The 25,264-nt window shown below is 38.8% G+C and overlaps 1 protein-coding gene across 1 annotated transcript in view; it reads left to right on the forward strand.

The window, feature by feature from the left end:
• The window catches only part of LOC139386765 (carbonic anhydrase 12-like), a 46,245-nt gene that overhangs the window by 203 nt on the left and 20,778 nt on the right, over positions 1 to 25,264 (forward strand). Inside the window, exons 2-9 of the mRNA XM_071132578.1 lie at positions 3,903 to 3,969; positions 4,065 to 4,091; positions 4,785 to 4,955; positions 7,216 to 7,364; positions 7,797 to 7,892; positions 8,010 to 8,088; positions 8,247 to 8,410; positions 13,793 to 13,993. Coding sequence (XP_070988679.1) covers positions 3,903 to 3,969; positions 4,065 to 4,091; positions 4,785 to 4,955; positions 7,216 to 7,364; positions 7,797 to 7,892; positions 8,010 to 8,088; positions 8,247 to 8,410; positions 13,793 to 13,993 — 954 coding nt within the window. The remainder of the gene's footprint in view (positions 1 to 3,902; positions 3,970 to 4,064; positions 4,092 to 4,784; positions 4,956 to 7,215; positions 7,365 to 7,796; positions 7,893 to 8,009; positions 8,089 to 8,246; positions 8,411 to 13,792; positions 13,994 to 25,264) is intronic.

Genomic DNA, 25,264 nt, shown 5'->3' on the forward strand with positions numbered 1-25,264 from the left:
CTATTTACTCACGTTTGCTGCTGGGACACACGAAGGAAACTAAAACAATTCATTGAGTTTTGCACTAGAAGCTGGAAGATACCCAACAACAGGTGAAGGTGGAGTTTTAATGCCAGCCTTTCCCGACAAACATTGTGGCCATGTTCCACTGTTAAGACGTGGCATGCATCAACCAATGATTGGGTACCACATCTACTGTGTCATCGATGTGGATAGCTGATACATAAAATACCTATCAAGGCGTTGTAAGAGCTGGCATGCGTCAGCAATGCCTGGGCGGAGGTACAGTACATGCCGATTAAGTCATAGGAGCATTAGCAGCTCTTAAAGTGCCAGAACCACATTTTGGCCTTTGTAACACAGGCTCTGCTGAGTTATACCTACTATAATACGCTTAACTTGCTATAATAACTAAATCATTTTAATTGATTGCATTTATATATTGTCTTTCCAGCTGCTCAAAGTGCTGTAATGGGGGGCAAACTCACCTCATCCACTATAAATGTGTAGCACCCACTTGGGTGATGCATGGTAACCATCTGTGCCAGAACGCGCACCGCACATCAGCTATCAGGTGGAGAGGTGAGGAGGGTTATTTGCCAATATGGAATGAGGGGCATGATTAGGTGGCCATGATGGAAATGGGGCCATGATGTGATTTTACAGACAGGATCTACATTTGATCACCCTGTTGCAGGAGATTGAAACCTTTGTAGTGTATTTGAGGTTTAAAAAGGCTTCTAAAGTTTGGAATTTCCACTTTGAATGTTTCATTTATATTTTTGTTCGGTATATACTGAAAACATACTACCGTTCAAAAGCTTGGGGTCACATAGAAATGTCCTTGTTTTTGAAAGAAAAGCAATTTTTTTTGTCCGTTTAAAATAACATCAAATTGATCAGAAATACAGTGTAGACATTGTTACTGTTGTAAATGACTATTGTAGCTGGAAACGGCTGATTTGTTTATGGAATATCTACATAGACGAACCAAGGCTCATTATCAGCAACCATCACTCCTGTGTTCCAATGTACGCTGTGTTAGCTAATCCAAGTTGATCATTTTTATAAGGCCTTTCGCAATTACGTTAGCACATCTGAAAACTGTCGTTCTGATTAAAGAAGCAATACAACTGGCCTCCATTACACTAGTTGAGTATCTAGAGCGTCAGCATTTGTGGGTTCAGTTACAGGCTCAAAATGGCCAGAAACAAAGACCTTTCTTCTGAAACTCGTCAGTCTATTCTTGTTCCGAGAAATTGCCAAGAAACTGAAGATCTCATTCAACGCTGTGTACTACTCCCTTCACAGAACAGTGCAAACTGGATCTAACCAGAATAGAAAGAGTGGTGGAAGGCCCCGGTGCACAACTGAGCAAGAGGACAGGTATATTAGAGTGTCTAGTTTGAGAAACAGACGCCTCACAAGTCCTCAACAGGCAGCTTCATTAAATAGTAACCTCCAAAACACCAGTCTCAACATCAACAGTGAAGAGGCGAATCCGGGATGCTGGCAGCAGGGGTTCAAACTCTAGAACCCAGTTCCTACATTTGAATATAAACATTTATTTTATCTAACAAAACTATGCTACAATTTATCTCTGGGACCCTCAGGATGACAAATCAGAGTAAGATTACTGAATGTAAGTACATTATTTACTTTCAGAGGTGAATGTATCAAACCAGTTGCCGTGATAAATGTTTTTTGTTGTTGTGCACTCTCCTGAAAAAATAGCATGGTATATTTTCACTGTAATAGCTACTGTAAATTGGACAGTGCTGTTAGATTAAAAACCTCTTTAAGGATCGGACCCTTTGTTTCAACATTCACCTAAAATGACATACCCAAATTTAACTGCCTGTAGCTCAGGACCTGAAGCAAGGATATGCATATTCTTGATACCGTTTTAAAGGAAACACTTTGAACTTTATGCAAATTTGAAACGAATGTAGGAAAATACAACACATTAGATCTGGTAAAAGATCTGGTATAATACAAAGGGAAAAAAATGTTTTTTTATCAGATTTTTTCTATCCTCTTTGAAATGCAAGAGAAAGGCCACAATGTATTATTCCAGTTTAGGCACCATTTAGATTTTGGCCACTAGATGGCAGTAGTGTATGTGCAACGTTTTAGACTAATCCAATGAACCATTGAATTTCTGCCCAAATGTGCCTAATTCGTTATTTAATACATTTTTAAGTTCATAACTGTGCACTCTCCTCAAACAATAGCATGATATTATTTCACTGTATTATCTACTGTAAATTGGAAAGTGTAGTTAGATTAACAATAATTTAAGCTTTCTGCCCATATCAGATGCTTCTTACAACCTCATGCTAATCACGTTAGCTCATGTTAGCTCAACCGTCCCATGGAGAGAATTGTAAAAGTTTCTAGCAATGATTGTATCTAAGGAAGGAAATATATCTATTCCCAAATACAGTATTTAAAGTAGAAATTTAGTCCTCCATCTGGGTCTTATTAAGAGGCAGTAGGGCAGATTTGGTTGGATTTATTTTATAACTTGAGATGGAACTGAATTTGAACCAGCGTTTGGGTGGGATTGAGATATATTGTATAGATAAAGTAAGATATCATCGCTGTATAATGAGATAATGTGATCTGCAGAATTGAGAGATATTAGTGTAATTTCTTTCGATTGTCAAATTTGCCTAGGCCAGCGGTTCCATAGACAATAAAAAAACAGTGGTGAGATGGGATGACCTTTCCTGCTACTTCTAGTTATTTGGAACCGAACAGAGCAGGTATTGCCTGTTATTACTATGGCTGAGGGATTGGCATACAGTATTGTAATCATATCAATGAAATTGGAGCCAAGTCCCATACTGTACGTTCCAAAACTGACCAAAGATGTGACCATTCTAATTCATCAAAAGCTTTTTCTGCGTTGAGAGAGAGAACTGCCCAGGGAGCTTTGGTTTCTGATGAAGCATGTTAGATATGTAATAGACAACAGAGGTTATCGGGGATAATCGTTTTTTACAAACCCGCTTTGGTTCGGATGTACCAATTTGGGTTTTGAGTTTTGAGACGGGACGGCATGACTTTAGAAAATAGTTTAATATCTGTTAAAGGGAGATAGTGAGAGCACTTGTTGGCCTCCTTACCTTTTTTTATGAAAGCGAAATTAGTGCTGTATTTACATCCCTTTGTGAACGGCTATGTTAATCATTTCAACTAACATTGGACCTAATTGGTTCCAAGATTTTAAATAGACCTCAGGAGGAATACCATCCAAACCAGGTGATTTGCCTTTATTCATGTTATCCAATGCCCTTTTGAGTTCAAGGTGAGAGGTTCAGGCTCCCAGCAAGCCGTTAAAATGTGGTTGTTTATCTACCTTACTTGAATGCAATGACTGTAAGTCACTTTGGATAACGTGTCTGCTAAATTACCAAGATGGAAATGTAAAAATGAACACTTGCAAAGCAAACTGGGTATTATACTAATGAGCTTCACCACTAAACAAGACCAAATTTGGTCAGTCTGGACCAAATCTGAACCAATCATAGACGTCCATGTTTCACAAGTTTAGAAAGCATAGTACAGCACAGTACAGTACAGTAGAGCCTAGTAAAGTATAGTGGAGTACGGTAGATTCCGAACATGTGAAATGTAGACGTCTACTTTTAGGTCAAATCAAGGCCGGTTGGACCGGGACAGATCTGAACCAATCATAAACATCTATCTTTGTGGACGTTGTGACGTTGAAGTCAAGGCCGGTCCGTACCGGACCAAAAATCTGCCTTTGAAGATGTTCAAATCAAAGCCAGGGCGGACTGACCAAATTTCAACAACTTTTTAACATCCATGGACATCCAGCGTCAGTCGCTGCTCAGTGGGCTCTCCATTCATAATTGCCTTCATCTCGCTTTCAGATGAATCGACTTGTGGTTATCATTGCGACTATCCTTGTCCCCACTGGATACAGTGCTGCAGAAGTTTGTAAGTGATTATTTTGTTATTTTGTTGGCCTGTGACTGTCTTCTGCTATACATTTTGTGACTCTGCATAACTTTTCCCCTTTTCAATTTGAACAGTGTGGTGTTACCATGATCCTAGTTGTAGTAAGTATTGATTTTAACCCCATGGTTACAGTGTACACTGAGTATACCAAACATTAGGAACACCTTCTTAATATTGAGTTGGACAGCCTCAATTCATCGGGGCATGGACTCTACAAGGTGTCGAAAGCATTCCACAGGGATGCTGGCCCATGTTGACTCAGTTGTGTCAAGTTGGCTGGATGTCCTTTGGGTGGTGGAACATTCTTGATACACATGGAAAACTGTTGAGCATGAAAACAAATCAGCTTTGCAGTTCTTGACACAAGCCGGTGCTCCTGTCACGTACTACCATACCCTGTTTGAAGGCACCTCAAACTTTTGTCTTGCCGATTCACCCGCTGAATGATACACAATCTCAATTGTCACAAGGCATAATAAACCTTCTTTAACCTGTATCTTCCTTCTTTAACCTGTCTCTTCCCCCCATCTACACTGATTGAAGCGATTTTAACAAGTGCTATAAATAAGCTTTCACCTGGATTCACCTGGTCAGTCTTTGTCATGGAAAAAGCAAGTGTTAATGTTTTGTATACTCAGTGTAATTTTTATTCACAAATTGTACATTAAGCATTTGCTTGAAGTGATTGTAATGGCAGTGGATAAGAGACTATAGAATGTATGTATTAGCATATTATATGACCCTTATAAAACGATGGTACATTGACACCATGGTATGATTGATTCCATGTTAAGATGACACCACCTGGTCCACCATTGCCAGTGAACATTGCAACGGATCCCGTCAGTCTCCCATCAACATCATCTCCGCGTCGGCAGTGGGCGACGCAAACCTGGCTGAATTCAACTTCACCAAATACGTAGACAAGTCTACAATGAAGAATATCAAGAACACTGGCGAAACTGGTGAGGAGATTGAATGGATGCCTTGCCTTCTCAATCCATCAGTGGTGGAAAAAGTACCCAATTTTCATAGTTGAGTAAAAGTAAAGATACCTTAAAAGAAAATGACACAAGTAAAAGTGAAAGTCACCCAGTAAAATACTACTTGAGTAAAGTAAAGTCTACAAGTATTTAGTTTTAAAGTATAAATCATTTAAAATGTCTTATATTAAGAACCAGACAACACAATTATTATTATTTTTTTAATTTACGGATTGCCAGGGGAACAGTTCAACACTCAGACAAAATTCATAAAGGAAACATTTGTGTTTAGTGAAGTGCTTGAATTAGACAATTTTCCTGTCCTGCTAAGTATACAAAATGTAACAAGTACTTTTGGGTGTCAGGGAAAATGTAAAAGTAAAAGTACATTATTTTCATTAGGAATGTAGTGGAGTAAAAGTTTAAAAAATACATAAATAGTAAAGTTAAATACAGACTTTACAGACCCAAAAAACAGACCCCAAAAAACTACTAAAGCAGTACTTAAAAGTATTTTTTATTTAAGTACTTTACACCACTGCAATCCATACACAGTCCCACTTGAGGATAATGTACAGTACCAATCAAAAGTTTGGACACACCTACTCATTCAAGGGTTTTTCTTTATTTTTACTATTTTCTATATTGTAGAATACGTGTTGACCTCATAACTATGAAATAAACCATATGGAATCATGTTCTTACCAAAAAAAGTGATAATCAAAGAAAAATATAATTTATGTTTAAGATTCTTCACAGAAGCCACTCTTTGACTTGATGACAGCTTTGCACACTCTTGGCATTATCTCAACCAGCTTCATGAAGTAGTCACCTGGAATGCTTTTCCAGCAGTCTTGAAGGAGTTCCCACATATGCTGATCACTTGTTGGCTGCTTTCCTCCACTCTGCAGTCCAACTGATCCCAAACCATCTCAATTGGGTTGAGGTTGGGTGATTGTGAAGGCCAGGTCATCTGATGCAGCACTCCATCACTCTACTTCTTGGACAAATAGCCCTTACACAGCCTGGAGGTGTGTTTTGGGTCATTGTCCTGTTGAAAAACAAGTGATAGTCCCACTAAGTGCAAACCAAATGGGATGGCATATTGCTGCAGAATGCCGTGGTAGACGTGCTGGTTAAGTGTGCCTTAAATCACAGACAGTGTCACCCGCAAAGCACCCCCACACCATAACAACTCCTCCTCCGTGCTTCACGGTGGGAACAACACATGAAGAGACCATCTCTTCACCTACTCTGCGTCTCACAAAGACACGGCGGTTGGAACCAACTGCACTTGAAGAAAACTTCAAAATTATTTTCTTAAAGTAATGATGGACTGACATTTCTCTTTGCTTATTTGAGCTGTTCTTGCCACAATATGGACTTCGTATTTTACCAAATATTGCTATCTTTTGTATTGCACCTCTACCCGGTCTGTCACGGTCATCCTCCTCTTCATCTGAAGAGGAGAGGCGAGATGGATCGGAAGACCAAAATGTGGTATGTGTCCATGGTAAATCTTTAATCAAGAAAATACTGACACTGCATACAAAACAATAAACAAATGACGACCGTGAAGCTACAAAATGAGACCTGTGCTGACACAAGCCACTGACATAGACAATCACCCACAAACAAACAGTGCAACCCAGGCTACCTAAGTATGATTCTCAATCAGAGACAACTACTGACACCTGCCTCTGATTGAGAACCATACTAGGCCGAAACATAGAAATGCCCCAAAACATAGAAAAACAAACATAGACTGCCCACCCAACTCACGCCCTGACCATACTAACTAAATACAAAACAAAGGAAATAAAGGTCAGAACCCAACCGATTGGCTCAAATGCATTAAGAAGGAAATAAAGTCCACAAATGAACTTTTAAGAAGGCCCACCTGTTCAATGAAATACATTCCAGGTGACAACCTCATGAAGCAGTTTGAAAAAAGGCCAAGAGTGGGCAAAGCTGTCATCAAGGCAAAGGGTGGCTACTTTGAAGAATCTCAAATATTAAATATATTTTGATTTGTTTATCCCTTTTTTGGTTACTACATGATTGTGTTATTTCATAGTTTTCATGTCTTTACTATTATCCAACAATGTAGAAAATAAAATAAAAACTGGAATGAGTAAGTGTGTTCAAACTTTTGACTTGTACTGTATGTACCAAACCAGGAACCTTAATGTTCGAAATGTAACCAATTCCTCTCTTTTTGTTCCTCCTCTCTTTCTTTCAGTCAAAGTGACGCTCACGAGTGGTGTCCAGGTTACAGGTGGGGCACTGTCTGAGGCCTATGACAGCCTGCAGTTTCACCTCCACTGGGGGAATGGTACCTCAGTACCTGGGTCGGAGCACACAGTGGATGGAACCCGCTACCCCATGGAGGTATGGAAAGGTTCAACGCAACCCACCCCACCACCCTTCATGGATTGGAGCATGCATGGCTGGAGGGAGTTTCCACCATATTCCAAACACTAGTCCATTACATTTGTTTGTTTATTTGAGTCACCATTAGCTTTTCCTGAAGCAGCAGCTACTCTTCCTGTGGTCCTTTTAAATTCACAAGGAGAAATGTATGAGTGTACTTCATGCGAAAAGTAGAGAATCTGAATGTAGCCCATGTTACATGTGGTGAATTTGTATACTGATGCAAATATACCACACTGCAATGGGTCAATATCAAGGTCTTAGTGACCTTTGAAGAGCTGTATATTATGGTCGATTAAGTCTACCTTTTTAAATGTATTATTACAACGTTTGAATTTCCCAGTGGATTCAGATAACTTTTTATATCAACTGTTATGCTCCACCTTTCAGTTGCACATAGTAAATACCAAGTCTTCGCTCAATGGTAACACGACTGCGGCCGTTGCAGACAGCACGGGACTCGCTGCTCTTGGCTTCTTCATAGAGGTGAGAGGATGCTTTAACCTTCATATAAATGGCATTCATTTTTCCACAGTAGATTAGGCATTTAAATGTTTTATTTTTTTAAGTTTTTTATGACTAAAGTCTTTGTTTTTCAAACAGGCCATGCCGGGTAATGCAACTGGTTCACCAGCAGCCTGGAATACTCTGACATCCTACTTGGCCAACATCACACTAAAAGGTGAGAGGAGAGATTTAACTGGTTCAGATTTGATCAAGAACTACTTTCTCAAAATAAAGTTTGTAAGGATTTTTTTCTCTATGAATTCAAAATTAGTCATTTTCTTGTTCAATAGCATATGATTTTAGAATACGTTTTTTCTTTCTCTCTTCCTCAAGATGATATTGTAAACATTACTCATGCTATTTCATTGGATGAGCTCCTGGAAGGGGTGGACCGTAGCAAATACTACCGTTACCTTGGCTCCCTGACCACTCCAAATTGCAACGAGGCTGTGGTTTGGACCGTGTTCAAGGACCCTATCAAAGTCAGCCAGGACTTGGTGAGTTTGTACAATAATTATACCATAAACTCAACACCATGGACTATAATCCCATATCAGTAACACTTTAAAATAAGGTAGGTTCCATTTGTAAAGAGTTTAGAAAGGGGTTATAATTATGTTATTAACAATTGTTGAATAATTTGTAAATACATCATAAACCAATAAAAAGTTATATCGAATTGGTCAAAATAGTGCAATAACTGGTCAGTGTTTGCAAAATATTGAGCCAGTATTTACATCCAGTTATTAACCATTAATAAATGCACTTAGAAAATGCTTATAAGATTAACCCTTATGTGTTATCATATAACCTCATTTTCAATATTTGCACAGTTGAACAGTGATTTTCTAACTTTTGGGTGTGATGCATAGGTGCTCTGTCCAAGGAACATAAGAGGTTTCTTTTAATGATGTGTCTAGACCACAAGGTTCCCTCGGGGACTGCTGCCCAGAAGAAATATCAGCATGTGCAGAGAAGCACGAGATTGAACTTCACTCAACTTTCTAGAATTTTCCCTTTAGTTAACACTATCAACGTTTCCCTTTACTGTGGGAATTGTGATAGAATCAACGCAATATTAGCCACTTTCAATGCAACATACCGAAACATAACGAACTATGCAAGACTTAGTATGGAAAATAAACTATGCAAAATATTTTGTTGTAGGCAGAAGGCAGAAGGCATCGGAGTAGAATTCTATTGCATTGACAGGCACGACTCAGGCCCATACTCTAGGTGTGGTCTGGTGCGCCATAACCAATCAAAGCTGCAGTAGGCCTACATGAAAATGGACCAATGCCATTTACTTTGAACGGGACTGTTTTTACAGCATGAGCGGTTGTGAGTCGATGTGCTTGTTTTGAGATCAAAGTGAGAGCAACATGTAGCAACCTGTGCACATTTGTTAATATCCTTTGTTAGTTAGTGAGTTATTAGCCCATTTATAGATAGTTTGTAGTCAGCAATGGGGGAGTGATTGCTTCTTAGAAGAGCACACATGTCTGCATTTCTAGACATCTTTGAAAAGAGAGTCAGGTAAAGAGCATTTTTTTTGCCTTAACATTCTCTGAATTATTTGAGAACATTCCGAATGTCAAACCAGTTGGAGAACATTCCTAGCACATGACCAACATTTAAATGACATGTAACCATGTTTGAACTTTTAACAAACATTCTGTTAAAGTAATGAAATACCTAGAAAATAAAGGTTCCTTAAATGTGCTGAGAATGTTCCAAATGCACTATTCCCAGAACGTTGTGGGAAGTTTGTATGTAAAATAATCATAGGACAACCACACTCATGCTGTCAGAGTCATGTGTATAGGTGGCAGGGAAGTCAGGCGCAGGAGAGTCAAACGGAGTGTCTTTTAATATAAGTCCACTTAACATGCTCCAAACACTAAATATGTACATACACAAACGAACATGGGTACGAGGACCCGTCGCGCACCTCAAAATCAAATCAAATCAAATGTATTTATATAGCCCTTCGTACATCAGCTGATATCTCAAAGTGCTGTACAGAAACCCAGCCTAAAACCCCAAACAGCAAGCAATGCAGGTGTAGAAGCACGGTGACTAGGAAAAACTCCCTAGAAAGGCCAAAACCTAGGAAGAAACCTAGAGAGGAACCAGGCTATGTGGGGTGGCCAGTCCTCTTCTGGCTGTGCCGGGTGGAGATTATAACAGAACATGGCCAAGATGTTCAAATGTTCATAAATGACCAGCATGGTCGAATAATAATAAGGCAGAACAGTTGAAACTGTAGCAGCAGCACTGCCAGGTGGACTGGGGACAGCAAGGAGTCATCATGTCAGGTAGTCCTGGGGCATGGTCCTAGGGCTCAGGTCCTCCGAGAGAGAGAAAGAAAGAGAGAAAGAAAGAATTAGAGAAAGCACACTTAAATTCACACAGGACACCGAATAGGACAGGAGAAGTACTACAGATATAACAAACTGACCCTAGCCCCCCGAAACATAAACTACTGCAGCATAAATACTGGAGGCTGAGACAGGAGGGGTCAGGAGACACTGTGGCCCCATCCGAGGACACCCCCGGACAGGGCCAAACAGGAAGGATATAACCCCACCCACTTTGCCAAAGCACAGCCCCCACACCACTAGAGGGATATCTTCAACCATCAACTTACCATCCTGAGACAAGGCTGAGTATAGCCCACAAAGATCTCCGCCATGGCACAACCCAAGGGGGGGCGCCAACCCAGACAGGACGACCACATCGACCACAATCAACCCACTCAGGTGACGCACCCCTTCCAGGGACGGCATGAGAGAGCCCCAGTAAGCCAGTGACTCAGCCCCTGTAATAGGGTTAGAGGCAGATAATCCCAGTGGAAAGAGGGGAACCGGCCAGGCAGAGACAGCAAGGGCGGTTCGTTGCTCCAGAGCCTTTCCGTTCACCTTCCCACTCCTGGGCCAGACTACACTCAATCATATGACCCACTGAAGAGATGAGTCTTCAGTAAAGACTTAAAGGTTGAGACTGAGTTTGCGTCTCTGACATGGGTAGGCAGACCATTCCATAAAAATCGAGCTCTATAGGAGAAAGCCCTGCCCTCCAGTTGTTTGCTTAGAAATTCTAGGGACAATTAGGAGGCCTGCGTCTGGCAGGACCAAATCAGAGAGATAGGTAGGAGCAAGCCCATGTAATGCTTTGTAGGTTAGCAGTGGGAAGACAAGACAAAACCAATGGAAAATGAAAAATGGATCAATGATGGCTAAAAGGCCGGTGACGTCGACCGCCGAGCACCGCCCGAACAAGGAGAGGCAACGACTTCGTAGAAGTCGTGACACTTGCCAAGATCTAAGAAACATATGGTTATCAGAACGTTATGCCCTAGCTGGGTTGTAACGGATTACACAGTAAGGGAGAAGATGTAATATCCACTGGGGTAGTACAAAAAAATATAATTCATATGTGATGTACTAACTGGCTCTGCAAAAACTCATGAATATACAGTTTAAGTCGAAAGTGTACATACACCACAGATAAATACATTTAAGCTCAGTTTTTTCACAATTCCTGACATTTAGTCTGAGTAAAAATTCCCTTTTTTTTAGGTCAGTTAGGATCACCACTTTATGTTAAGAATGTGAAATGTCAGAATAATAGTAGAGAGAATGATTTATTTCAGCTTTTATTTCTTTCATCACATTCCCAGTGGGTCAATTAGTACTTGGTAGCCTTGCCTTTAAATTGTTTAACTTGGGTCAAATTTTTCTGGTAGCCTTCCACAAGCTTCCCACAATAAGTTGGGTGAATTTTGGCCCATTCCTCCTGACAGAGCCGGCGTAACGGAGTCAGGTTTGTAGTCCTCCTTGCTCGCACATGCTTTTTCAGTTCTGCCCACAAATGTTCTGTAGGATTGAGGTCAGGGCTTTGTGATGGCCACTCCAATACCTTGAAGTTGTTGTCCTTAAGCCATATATCGATACTTTTGTATTGGTTTCCTCCAGCATCTTCACAAGGTCCTTTGCTGTTGTTCTGGGATTGGTTTGCACTTTTTGCAATAAAGTACATTCATCTCTAGGAGACAGAACGCGTCTCCTTCCTGAGTGGTTTGACAGCTGCGTGGTCCCATGGTGTTTATACTTGCATACTATTGTTTGTACAGATGAACGTGGTACCTTCAGGAGTTTGAAAGGGTGAACCAGACTCGTGGGGGTCTACGATTTTTTTAAATGATTTTGATTTTCTCATGATGTGGGATTTTCCCATGTTGTCAAGCAACTAGGCATTTTGTTTGAAGGTCGGCCTAATACATCCACAGCTACACCTCTAATTGACTCAAATGATGTCAATTAGCCTATCAGAAGCTTCTAAATACATGATATAATTTTCAGGAATTTTCCAAGCTGTTTAAAGGCACAGTCAACTTAGTGTATGTAAACTTCTGACCAACCGGAATTGTGATACAGTGAATTATAAGTGAAATAATCTGTCTGTAAACAATTGTTGGAAAAATTACGTGTGTCATGCACAAAGTAGATGTCCTAACCGTCTTGCCAAAACTATAATTTGTTAAAACTTCTCTTCCTGTTAAAACTCCTCTTCCTGTCTGCATGACGTGCCCAAGTAAACTGCATGTAGCTCAGGCCCTGAAGCCAGGATATGCATATAATTGGAAAGAAAACCCTTTGAAGATTGTGGAAATGTTATAATAATGTAAGAGAATATAACATAGCAGATATGGTAGGAGAAAATCCAAAGAAAAACCAACCAGACATTTTTTTTGAGAGACCATCCTCTTAGAAAGGCAAGAGAATGAATTGTCGTGGAAATGTCCTTAATTACCAAATGATGAGAGATCAAATCACACACCAGTCAGAGTTATGCTTAATCTTCATCTTTAATAATAATTAAGCTTTTGCAATAGCATTTTGACTTTCAACATTTCAGTATCTCTAATGAAAAGTTGAGAGTCGTCAACATAATGGCAACTGGGATCTTTTATAGCAAAGATCCACCCCCCCTAGACGACATGACAAACCACAGGTCTTAGGAACTTACACAAAGAAAGACTTTACTTCAGAGAGGAGTACCCCCTAGCCAGACAGCATTGGCTATAAATTATCGTTCAGTTTGGTCTCCTAAAAAAAGCTCTTATCTCATCCTTGGTACAAAATTGGTACCAAGACATTACCCCCACCCAATGATATATATCAATTGTCATCTTAGACACCCCCATCCCAAATACAACCAATTCTGTACAAGCTCACGGAGAGGAAAGTGAGCCTTTAGGTCAAGATAAGGGCAACGAGAGAGGGAACATAGAATGGTTCCAGACACTGCCATCCTCCTCTCCCCGATGAGAAAAGTAGGCACACAGACATTGTGGAGCCAAGTGATAGTTGGTTCCCCATCAATCATCCCTTCACATGGTTTAAGATATATGTACAAGAATTTAGTCTTTCAGCCGATATAAGACACATATGTACATAAATGTTTAATACCCATAATATTCATGATTATTTTTTGAATTGAAATGAATATGAATATTGTTGTTAATTTACATGTGTATAGATATAGATATATAATAAAGAGTTTCAACGGAAGTTGTCCCACTAGAAGAAATTTGTGGAGTGGTTGAAAAATGAGTTTTAATGACTCCAATCTAAGTGTATGTAAACTTCCGACTTCAACTGTACACACATTTCAGGAATTTGTCTGGTTTTAATCTAACTTTTAATCAAAATGCAATTACATGCCTCAAAGTTTTTTGGGGGTGATTTATTTATTTACTTGGAGAGCAATTTGCCACAAAGTTTAGTTGATTTCACGTTACTACCATTGGGCCAACCTGATGTCACACTTATGTCTATGATCCAATCTGCAATTAATTAAGCTTCTCCCCTCAGATTGATCTCTTCAGCACAACATTGCACATTGACCACAACTCCACCTCTGCCTTGATGACCAATGTCTTCAGGAACATCCAGCCTGTCAACGGCAGGATGGTGACGACCCAGAGCAGCCCAACCACAGCCCCGCCAGTGTCAGGAGCCTCCACAAAGTGCTCCCCTCTGGGCCTTATGGCCCTGGCCTGGATGCTGCTGAGGGTTTAGTGTCGGCAAGTAATGCCTCACCTGAAGCGCACTTCCATGTCTCCATTAACCCTAAAGCTAAATACTGTACATTGATTACCACATGGGTCATTTTGACCCCATGGAGAAACTATTGGAAAAAACAACAATCATAGCAAAATATAAACTTATTTCATGTCAAAACATCATTATTTAGACGTGTAATTAGTATTATCTAAAAAAATATATTTAAATACCAAAACAGAAGTACAGTCAATTTGCAGACACTAACAAACTAACATACAGTGCCTTCGGAAAGTGTTCAGAAATCCTTGACTTGTTCCTCATTTTGTTACATTACAGCCTTATTCTAAAATGTATTACATTGTTTTTTTCCCTCATCAATCTACACATAATACCCCATAATAACATAGCAAAAGTAGGTTTTTAGAAATGTTTGATAATATATTACAAATTAAAAATGGAAATATGACATTTACATAAGTATTCAGACCCTTTACTCCGTATTTTGTTGAATCACCTGGCAGCGATAACAGAATTGAGTCTTCTTGGGTATGACACTACAAGCTTGGCATACTGTATTTTAGGAGTTGCTTCAATTCTTCTCTTTATTTCATAGTTTTGATGTCTCAGTATTATTCTACAATGTAGAAAATAGTAAATATAAATAAAAACCCTTCAATGAGTAGGTGTGTCCAAACGTTTGACTGGTACTGTATATCCAAACATATTTTATTGCTCCATTCTGCTTTTGAAATTTTTTTAAAGCAATGATTCAGAAATATAGTACCCAACATGAGCTTTGTAAGGGATTACACAAGAAGGGAAATGACAACATAGAAATATTTTTAAACAATTCCTGCAACAGCAGGATGATCAAAAGATACGGCGTGTGTACACACATTTCAGAAATGTGCTTTGTTTTAAGGTAAGGGTAGATGTTGTTTTCACTTAATATGTTCACCACAAGGTGTCACTGTTAGAAAGGCCAAGATGAATTACTTGTATGGATAAAGAGGTGATGCAATGCAGACTGGGAGAATGATAAGTTGGATGTGAGTAAAGCCATGTTAAAACTTACCTCTATGCCTGGACCTTTTGTTACTAAGTAAAGTCTTTAGTTACTATACACAACAGCTAGCAAACTATTTAACTGTAGAGTCTGACCTGCATATCCATTGATTATGATTCATCATGGCAGACTGACACACTTTCATCATATCCTTCCCACTGGGCATCAACCAGATGATGAATTCTTTCCACAGTGAAAGTTCACATGTTCAAGAAGGCATTTCTACCAAAAAAAGATGCATTTTGATTAAAATATATATATAGACTGACAATTGAATTACTGTAACTGCTAGTAGAGCAACTGACTTTCTCCAAACAATTACTTCTTACGTCAAAGAAAGACGTAATCACTATATGTAATGAAAATAACAATGAGTTTGAGAATGTGTATAAAATAGTGTGAAAACTATTTGAACAAACAATGTACCTCTATGATGAGATTAAAGAAAGTGAGGGGAAGAAATGGATGGGTGAACACAGAGAGAGCAAGATAACTGCATTTGGAGGTTTCATTATGTATTTAACCTTTATTTAGCCAGGCAAGTCAATTAAGAATACAGTCTTATTTGCAATGGCAGCCTGGCCAGAGACAAAAGGCCTCCTCTGGGGTCAGGGGGCTGGAATAAAAATAAAGAAGAAAAAAAACATTTTAAGGCTAAATGGCCAACACAGACAGAAGACACTGGCAACAGCACAAATACAACAGCAAACAAATAGTGGATGTGTGTGTGCATGTAGGCTATTGAACGATGGAGGGGTTATGAACATTGGAAATGTATGAAATGTATTTGTAGCATTGTGTATTTGTGTTGTTGTTTAAATGATCCAATCACCTCCAATACAATAAGCCAAGAAAAAATATTGCTTTCAAAAACTAAAACAGCCAATACATGGAATTTTGAAAATCAAATCTAATTCTTGTTTTGATTGTCCTTTGTCATCCCCAGATTTATTTTCAAATTATTATTTATTTTTAAAGGGTAGACTGCAATCTGTATACTGAAATAAATGATACTATGGTGGATTATGTAATTATTTTGTATGGTATAATAATAATCATTATCATCATCCATTGGATTTATATTTCCAGTCCTGATAACTAGAGGGACTTGGTCTGCAGGAGGAAGATGTACCAAATGTGGAATTGTGGTGTAGATATTGGGGTGGAGGAACAGTAGATGGTGGTCCGGGGAGTCATCCGCAGATTTGTTTTTTTCCATTTTATAACGCATTTCCTGCAATTCTATTACATTTCGCCGTGGGGCAAAGAGAAAATGTTGCAGTTTTAAAGTAACTGCCGTTTTTATAATGCTATTCTACACTTTTTATCATGAATCTGAGAAGAATTTTAGCAGTTTTAAAGCAAATTTCCTGCAATTCTGCAAATAAAAAATAGCTGTTTTATAGCTCATCTCATGCTATTCTTTACATGTTGTGATGAGGATGAGAGAAGGTTCTGTGGTATTAAAGCACATTTCCTATTACTCTACACATTTGCCATGAGGCTGAGAGAAAATGTTGCAGTTTCAAAGTAACTGTCCAGTGAAAATCTCACTTTTAAAGTTAATATTCTGTTAATTAATTCCCAAATAATATTATTGACTCATGCTATACTTGGATTTGTGACCAAAGCAAATATTGGAGAGAAAAAACACTTAAAAAAACGCACCTTAAACTTGAAACAAAAGTGCTTGCTAGTTCCTCATTGAGGATGATATCATCCTCCTGAGAAGGATGAGTTGGCCAAACAGAAGTCTACCGCATATTTTTTTTAGTGACCGGTATACGCCCACACCATTCTGTTGTTGGGGTACTCCCGCATAAAAAAATGTAATGACCGGTATACACCCACACCATTCTGTTGATGGGGTACTCCCACATACATTTTTTAATGACCGGTATACACCCACACCATTCGGTTGTTGGGGTACTCCCGCATAAAAAAATGTAATGACCGGTATACACCCACACCATTCTGTTGATGGGGTACTCCCACATACATTTTTTAATGACCGGTATACACCCACACCATTCGGTTGTTGGGGTACTCCCACATACATTTTTTAATGATCGGTATACGCCCACACCATTCTGTTGTTGGGGTACTCCCGCATACATTTTTTAATGACCGGTATACGCCCACACCATTCTGTTGTTGGGGTACTCCCGCATACATTTTTTAATGACCGGTATACGCCCACACCATTCTGTTGTTGGGGTACTCCCGCATACATTTTCTAATGACCGGTATACACCCACACCATTCTGTTGTTGGGGTACTCCCGCATACATTTTTTTAATGACTGGTATAAAAAAGCTGTTTTTTTAACATAATTAATTTGCTTTTTTCGAAAGAAAACTATTCATATTGTTATTAATTGTAGGTCCTATTTAATAGAAATCTGGAAACACTGGACAGTAAGTTTAAATGTCGACATTAGGCAAAAACACAAAAATAACAGCTTTAAACTGTATAAAATGTAATGCAATATATATATATAAATAAGATTTATATAAGATAAATATGATTTTGGGCTTCAGAAGTGCCATTTCTTACCAATCTTTACAGCTTCCGTACAAAAACAAATCCTGTGAAATGACGTTGTCAACACATTCTGGAGGAGTAACTGTCTAGCTACAAGTGGCTAGCTTAGCTAATGAACTATCTACGTCGGTCGTGGCGCGCATTACCAGAATGACACATCGATAAACCACCAAAGGCACACACCATTTCTGTGTGAAAATTGAGAAAGAAGAGAAGTTGGACCGTTTTTTGTGCCTAAAGTCGACCGTTAAAGTAAACTTCCTGCAATTCTACACATTTTGCCATGGTGTCATGCCCTGACCTTAAATATCTCTGTTTTTCTATATATTTTGGTTAGGTCAGGGTGTGACTAGGATGGGTACTCTAGTTTTTGTATGTCTAGGGTTTTTGTATGTCTATGTTTGCCTGATATGGTTCCCAATCAGAGACAGCTGTTTATCGTTGTCTCTGATTGGGGATCATATTTAGGTAGCCATTTTCCTCATTTTTGTTCTGGGATCTTGACTATGTGTAGTTGCCTGTCAGCACGATTTTGTATAGTGTTTTGTTGGTTTGTTCAGTGAGTTTTGATTTATTAAAATTATGTGGAACTCTACTCACGCTGCGCCTTGGTCTCCTTCCGACAACAAATGTGACACATTGCTTATGACATCTGGGTCCCCACCATTGACATGCATCTTCATTAGGATCTACAAATTTTAGCCGAGAACCATTTTTTTTTAAACCTCAGGGATGATTGATTCACTTGGCATATAATGGTGTCTGCCTGAGTTTCCTTGTTTCTATTTCAATATGTTATTTCAATTCTCCCCACAGTTTATATCAGTGAGTGGTGTAGGTTGTAATGGAAAAGGTGGAGAGACAACCCAGCTAGCACCTAATGTTCTGAGAACCATGTTTCTTACAGCTTATTTAGCATAGAACCTTCCCAGGACATTCTGGGAATAGTGCAGAATAGTTGCTTGGGTTGCTTGGGTTTGGAAAATTCTCAGCGTACATTTTTTTTGTGGTGTTTCATTACTTTAACAGAAGGTTTCCCAGAAGTTGAAACAGTTACATTTGTTTCAATTGTTGTAATTTTCTAGGAATGTTCTCCAACTGGTTTGTCATTGGGAATGTTCTCATATAGTTCAGAGAACGTTAACCTCTTGGGGCTAGGGGGCAGAATTTTCACTTTTGGATAAATAGTGTGCCCAATTTCAACTTCCTGCTACTCATGGCAAGAATATAAGATATGCATATTATTCATATATTTGGATAGAAAACCCTCTAAAGTTTCTAAAACTGTTTGAATCATGTATGTAAGTATAACAGAACTTATGCAGAAGGCAAAACCACGAGGACTAACTGTTCAGAATTCTTTTTTTGCCTCTCTCTGTTCCCTGACATGTCATTGCCAAGGGATATTTCTTAGGAACCTGTTTTCAGTTCCTACCGCTTCCACTGGATGTCACCAGTCTTTGGAATTTGGTTGAGGTTATTCCTTTGTGCAATGAAGAAGTAGGCCAACTAGGAACTGGGTACACTTTCTGAGTTGCGCAAGACGTGAAAAGTGGCGCTGGTTTGTTTTCATTCCTGTATTGAATACAGATTGCCCCGTCTACAATTTGATTGATTATTAACGTTTAAATATACCTAAAGTTGTATTACAAAAGTAGTTTGAAATATCTTGGCAAAGTTCATAGGCAACTTTTGAAATATTTTGTAGTGACGTTGCGTTTTTTGTATGCTGTTTTGTTTCTGGATCAAAAAGCGCTTTATAAATGGACATTTTGGATATACTGTATATCGACGGAATTAATCGAACAAAATTACCAATTGTGATGTTTATGGGACATATTGGAGTGCCAACAAAAGAAGCTCGTCAAAGGTAAGGCATGTTTTATTTTTTATTTCAGCGTTTTGTGTAGCGCCTGCAGGGTTGAAATATGCTAACCCCTTTGTTTACTGCTGGTGCAGATGGTGCAGGCTATCAGAAAATAGCTTGTCTTGCTTTCGCCGAAAAGCATTTTTTAAATCTGACATGTTGGCTGGATTCACAACGAGTGTATCTTTAATTGAGTATCTTACATGTGTGATTTAATGAAAGTTTGAATTTTATAGTATTTTATTTGTATCTGGAGCTCTGCATTTTCCCTGGCTATTGGCCAGTTGAGACATTTGCGTCCCGCCTATCCCTAACTAGTTTTAAAGTCACTCATTAGTAAGGAACTCCCATCACCTGGTTGTCTAGGGCTTAATTGAAAGGAAAAAACAAAAACTAGTAAGCATTATATAACGACACAGGGCGAGACCCAGATGCAGACACAGGAGGCAGATGGTTTGAGTCTCTGATATTTATTCAAATACAAGGGGGTGGCAATAGGCAGGTCGATGGCAGGCAGAAGTTCATTATTAAAACCTCTTAAGTCTACCCCCTCCTTTTTCGAACATTCTGTTAAAAATCGCGCAACTTTTCAGCGTCCTGCTACTCATGCCAGGAATATAGTATATGCATATGATTAGTATGTGTGGATAGAAAACACTCTGAAGTTTCTAAAACTGGTTAAATCACGGCTGTGACTATAACAGATCGTTTGTTTCATCAAAAAACGCAAGAAAAACTGCTCTCTGAAAGCTTTCATGGGTTGTTAAAAGGGCACAAAATTAATTATCGATCTGCATGCAATTCCTACAGATTCCACACGATGTCGCCATTGTCATCATTTTCAAGGGAGTTTTTTCTTGGTAAATCCAACTAACTGGATTCCATTTCTTCCGGTCTCCACCAGGATGTTTTGAATGTGCACATTGGCAGCCATTGATTTGAAAACGAGGAGCTATTGAATATACATCGCCCTGTAATCATTTTGATAGATTATAAACGTTTACTAATACCTAAAGTTGGATTACAAAAGTATTTCGAAGTGTTTTGTGAAAGTTTATCGTCTACTTTTTTAATTTTAAAAAATGACGCAGCGTTTAAAAACAATGTTTTTTTCTGAATGACACAGCTTCCATAGAAAGCTATTTTGGGTATATATGGACCGATTTAAACGAAAAAAAGACCCAATAGTGATGTTTATGGGGAATATAGGAGTGCCAAGAAAGAAGCTCGTCAAAGGTAATGAATGTTTTATATTTTATTTCTGCGTTTTGTGTAGCGCCGGCTAAGCTATATCTTTGTTTACATCGCATTCAGGCATTTTGGGGTGTTGCATGCTATCAGATAATAGCTTCTCATGCTTTTGCCGAAAAGCATTTTAAAAATCTGACTTGTTGGCTAGGTTCACAACGAGTGTAGCTTTAATTCAATACCCTGCATGTGAATTTTGATGAACGTTTGAGTTTTGACGAGTACATTTAGCATTTAGCGTAGCGCATTTGCATTTCCAGGTGTCTACTTGAGACATCTGCGTCTCAAGTAGGAGCAAGAAGTTAACCAGATCAGAGTCTGAAAGGTACAGGGGGGCAGGCAGGCTCAATGTCAGGGCATTCTGAAATGTCAGGCAGGCGGGCTCAGTGTCAGGGCAGGCAGAACAGATCAGAACCAGGAGGGCTAGAAAACAGAGACTAGGCAAACAGGAGCATGGAAAACCACACCGATAAGTTTGACAAGACAAACTGGCAACAGACAAACAGAGAACACAGCTATAAATACATTGAGGATAATGGGGAAGATGGGTGACACCTGGAGGGGGGTGGAGACAAGCACAATGACAGGTGAAACAGATCAGGGTGTAACACATTAGGCCCTCCATGGAATGTGTTTGATGCCCCTGCTCTATATTGTTCAGTTGTATTCACCGCGCCTCCTAATTGGCCACACCTAATCATAATCATTGCTGGGAAAAGTACCCAATTGTCGTACTTGAGTAAAAGTAAAGATACCTTAATAGAAAATGACGCAAGTAAAAGTGAAAGTCACCCAGTAAAAAGTATTTGGTTTTAAATATAGTTTAATATCAAAAGTAAAAGTATAAATAATTTCTAATTCCTCATATTAAGCAAACCAGACAGCACCGTTTTCTTGTTTTTTAAATTTACGGATAGCCAGGGGCACGCTCCAACACTCAGACATCATTTACAAATGACGCATGTGCTTAGAGAGTCTGCAAGATCAGAGGCAGTAGGGATGACCAGGGATGTTCTCTTGATACGTGTGTGAATTTGACCATTTTCCTATCCTGCTAAGCATTCAAAATGTAACTAGTACTTTTGGGTGTCAGGGTAAATGTATGGAGTAAAAAGTACATAGTGTTCTTTAGGAATGTAGTGAAGTAAAAGTAAAAGTTGTCAAAAAATATAAATAGTAAAGTACAGATACCCCAAAAAACTACTTAAGTAGTACATTCAAGTATTTTTACTTAAGTACTTTACACCACTGATCATAATGAGTGCTTGTTACCTTTGAAATGGGGTCTGTTTGAATAGAATAAAATGAAATGCTTTGTATGAGTAGAATAACATAGCATAATAGCTCCATCCTGACAAATTTTCATGGATAGAGAACAGAAGATTATACAGAATCTCACAGATGCCGTGTCACAATAAAACAGACATGTGTTTGCATGAGTAATGCCAAGGAAATTCATTCCATGTGTCCTATCTATGCTTGGAGTTCAAGAAAGTTTCATCCACAATAAGCTAACAGTGTTATTAAGTCTTATTGAAACATTCAGTGAAGGTTTTAAGGAAGTTTTCAAAAACCTCAAAATAACCTATCATTTCCATTCTGAGTGTTAATTAAACCTCCCAGGAAAACTTTGAAAGAACCAGAATAAAATGTTCTCCCTGCAACCTAAAAATAAATGTTCCCAGTACAGGTGAAATATTCACTTTTGTTCTCAGAACGTTTATAAAAAACTTCCCAGTTTTACTAACTTCATTCCCCACAACCAATGTGAAATCCAAAAATACACGATCGCACAACTTCCAAGGAATCAAATGGTTTAGCTGGGAAGGAAAGAAAATCTAATTAAATGATCAAATAAATGATTCTATTGATTGCATGCAACAGTGCGGGCAAGACACAGAATGTGGTCATCGTTTACCATAGAATGTGAAAGAAGAATTAACAACACTTTTTCTTGTGTAGAGCGCAAACATGCTTTTATCCAATAGGGAGTCAAAGATGTGAAGATATTCCCCTAATCTATATTCATCTATTTAGTTTGTCTCTAAGTCAGGTTGGAAATAAAGTACCATTATGGATGTATTTAGTCTGGAGCAGCTGTATTGTTTAAAATACTGTTATGAACTTCAGCCCAAATAGCCTACTGTCAAATCATGCCACTTTATTTAGGTTGACCTGGTCACTATGAGGAGTACTCTGAAGTCAAGATTTTAGAGTTCGCTAAAGCTGCACTGTTTCACTTTTCTTAAGGTCCCATTTAGTCTTGAAATACTGTTATTGCCATAGGAACTGAAAAACGTTCCTGGCAAAAGTCACGTAACTTTCTGTCTTGTCAAATGGGCGTTCTTGTTACAGTACTACACAACTTTGAACCTACAACTTGAAACCCTCCATCCGGGAGAATAAAGGAGGCGTGTTTAGCTTACCTTGTTGAGGTGTGCAACTAAATAAATAGAGTGAGAGCATCAGAGGCTGAGCGTACAGGACGGAGAAGTGAAGACAGGTGCAACTTCAAGGTAAGATGATTCTGGCATTGACGCAAACAGACATTCATGGCACTATATGCCCTGCTTTTAAGATATGACATGTTTGAAGTCGCGCACATCTCATTGATTAGGCTGGGCTAATGTGGTAGATCTGTTTCACTGCATTTATGCCAAATCATGTGATGGGAAAGTAGTGGCTTGATTAATTTGTTTGTTTTCATGCTGCCTAGTATTTTACCAAGGCATGCATTGCAGAGAGTGTGAGGTTGGGGTCTCGAGTCTAAGGAATTAGTCAACCTTAGCTCTGCAGCAGGGTTTCCCAAACTTGGTCCTGGGGCCCCCCCTGGGTGCACGAGATAGTGCTAGGACAAAAAACAAAACGTGCACCCAGGGGAAGCCCTGCTCTAGAGAACCCAAGGGGGCTTACACCCGGTCCTGGTCTTGGGTTCTCAACTGATGGTATGGAGGAAAGCTGGCTACATGTCAACTACAATCCCAACGCTCTCTTTTAGCGTTTTGAAACGAGATACACTTACTGTATGATGTTTGGCAAAGTTTCATCCTGGTTGCACCCGCAGGAGAAAGAAAATCACTCCCCACAGCCGAGGTACAAAGCTTCCCATCCAGTTATGCTCCATTGGAGACGTTTGAAGCAGAAATTGGAGGGGATGAAGTAAAGTTTCAGTTGGAGGCAGTGTTCTTGAGAATACAGCGGGGTGCAACTTTCCTAAACTGTGTATAGTAATTGTATCTTTCGTATTAGAACAATTATTTCTCATTTACATGAAAGTTAAGTTCCAAATGTTTTCAATACTGTATAGTGTGGGAGACGTATTCACATTTAGACAGCTTTTGGGCAGTCTGAGTGTCAAAGTGTGTTTCTTACAAGGCTAAAGGGGACATCCAATGGCTCAATGTAATGCAATGGAATTGGAATAATGAATAAGGGTTAGCATACCTTTTTCACACCTTCATTCATTGCTTTATGGTCACATTAGGAATGGCATTTCCAGTGGTGTAAAGTACTTGTGTAAAAATTCTTTAAAGTACCACTTAAGTCTTTTTTGGGGGGTATCTGTACTTTCCTATTTATATTATTGACAACTTTTACTTTTATTTCACATTTTCCCTGACACCCAAAATCAAATCAAATCAAATGTATTTGTCACATAGACATGGTTAGTAGGTGTTAATGCAAGCGTAGCGAAATGCTTGTGCTTCTAGTTCCGACCATGCAGTAATATCTAACAAGTAATATAACTTAACAATTACACAACAACTACCTTATACACACAAGTGTAAAGGAATGAATACGAAATTACTCGTTACTTAACTGCTTAGCAGGGCAGGAAAATGGTCTAATTCACACACTTATCAAGAGAACATCTCTGATCATCCCTACTGCCTCTGATCTGGCGGACTCACTAAACACATGCTTCGTTTGTAAATTATGTCTGAGCTGTCAATTAAAAATGAAATTGCGCAATCTGGTTTGCTTAATAATTGCTTAATTACATTTACTTTTGATACTTAAGTATATTTGAAACCAAATACTTTTAGACTTTTACTCAAGTAGTACTTTACTGGGTGACTCACGTTTACTTGAGTCATTTTCTATTAAAGTATATTTAACTCAAGTATGACAATTAGGTACTTTTTCCACCACTGGGCATTTCCCACCCCTTGTTGTAGCTACTCATACAGTCGTATATACCCTTGATAAATTATGGAGTCTGGAATTATTTTTGCCTATATAGACAATTATGTTGCTTTGCATTTTCATCATCTCCCAGGGAGCCAAATTATGTTGAAAATATCTATTTTCTAGACATAAAATCACGTACATGTTCAGTTCTGAATTACATTTTAAAAGGCGTCTATTCCGAATGTTGAAAAAACATTGTTTTTGGACATTTAAAATACTTTTCCTGATGTTAAAAATACTTATTTTGGGGGGATTAATTGTGTCTATGGCCTATTTTTTGCCTTAAATAAATTTCCTTTCGCTACTTTCACCTTAAAAAACTTATGTCACATTCAAAAGTTGTATTTCCAATTCAAATAATATT

This window comes from Oncorhynchus clarkii, chromosome 28 (genome assembly GCF_045791955.1).
Source record: "Oncorhynchus clarkii lewisi isolate Uvic-CL-2024 chromosome 28, UVic_Ocla_1.0, whole genome shotgun sequence".
In the NCBI taxonomy this organism is placed as follows: Eukaryota; Metazoa; Chordata; class Actinopteri; order Salmoniformes; family Salmonidae; genus Oncorhynchus; species Oncorhynchus clarkii.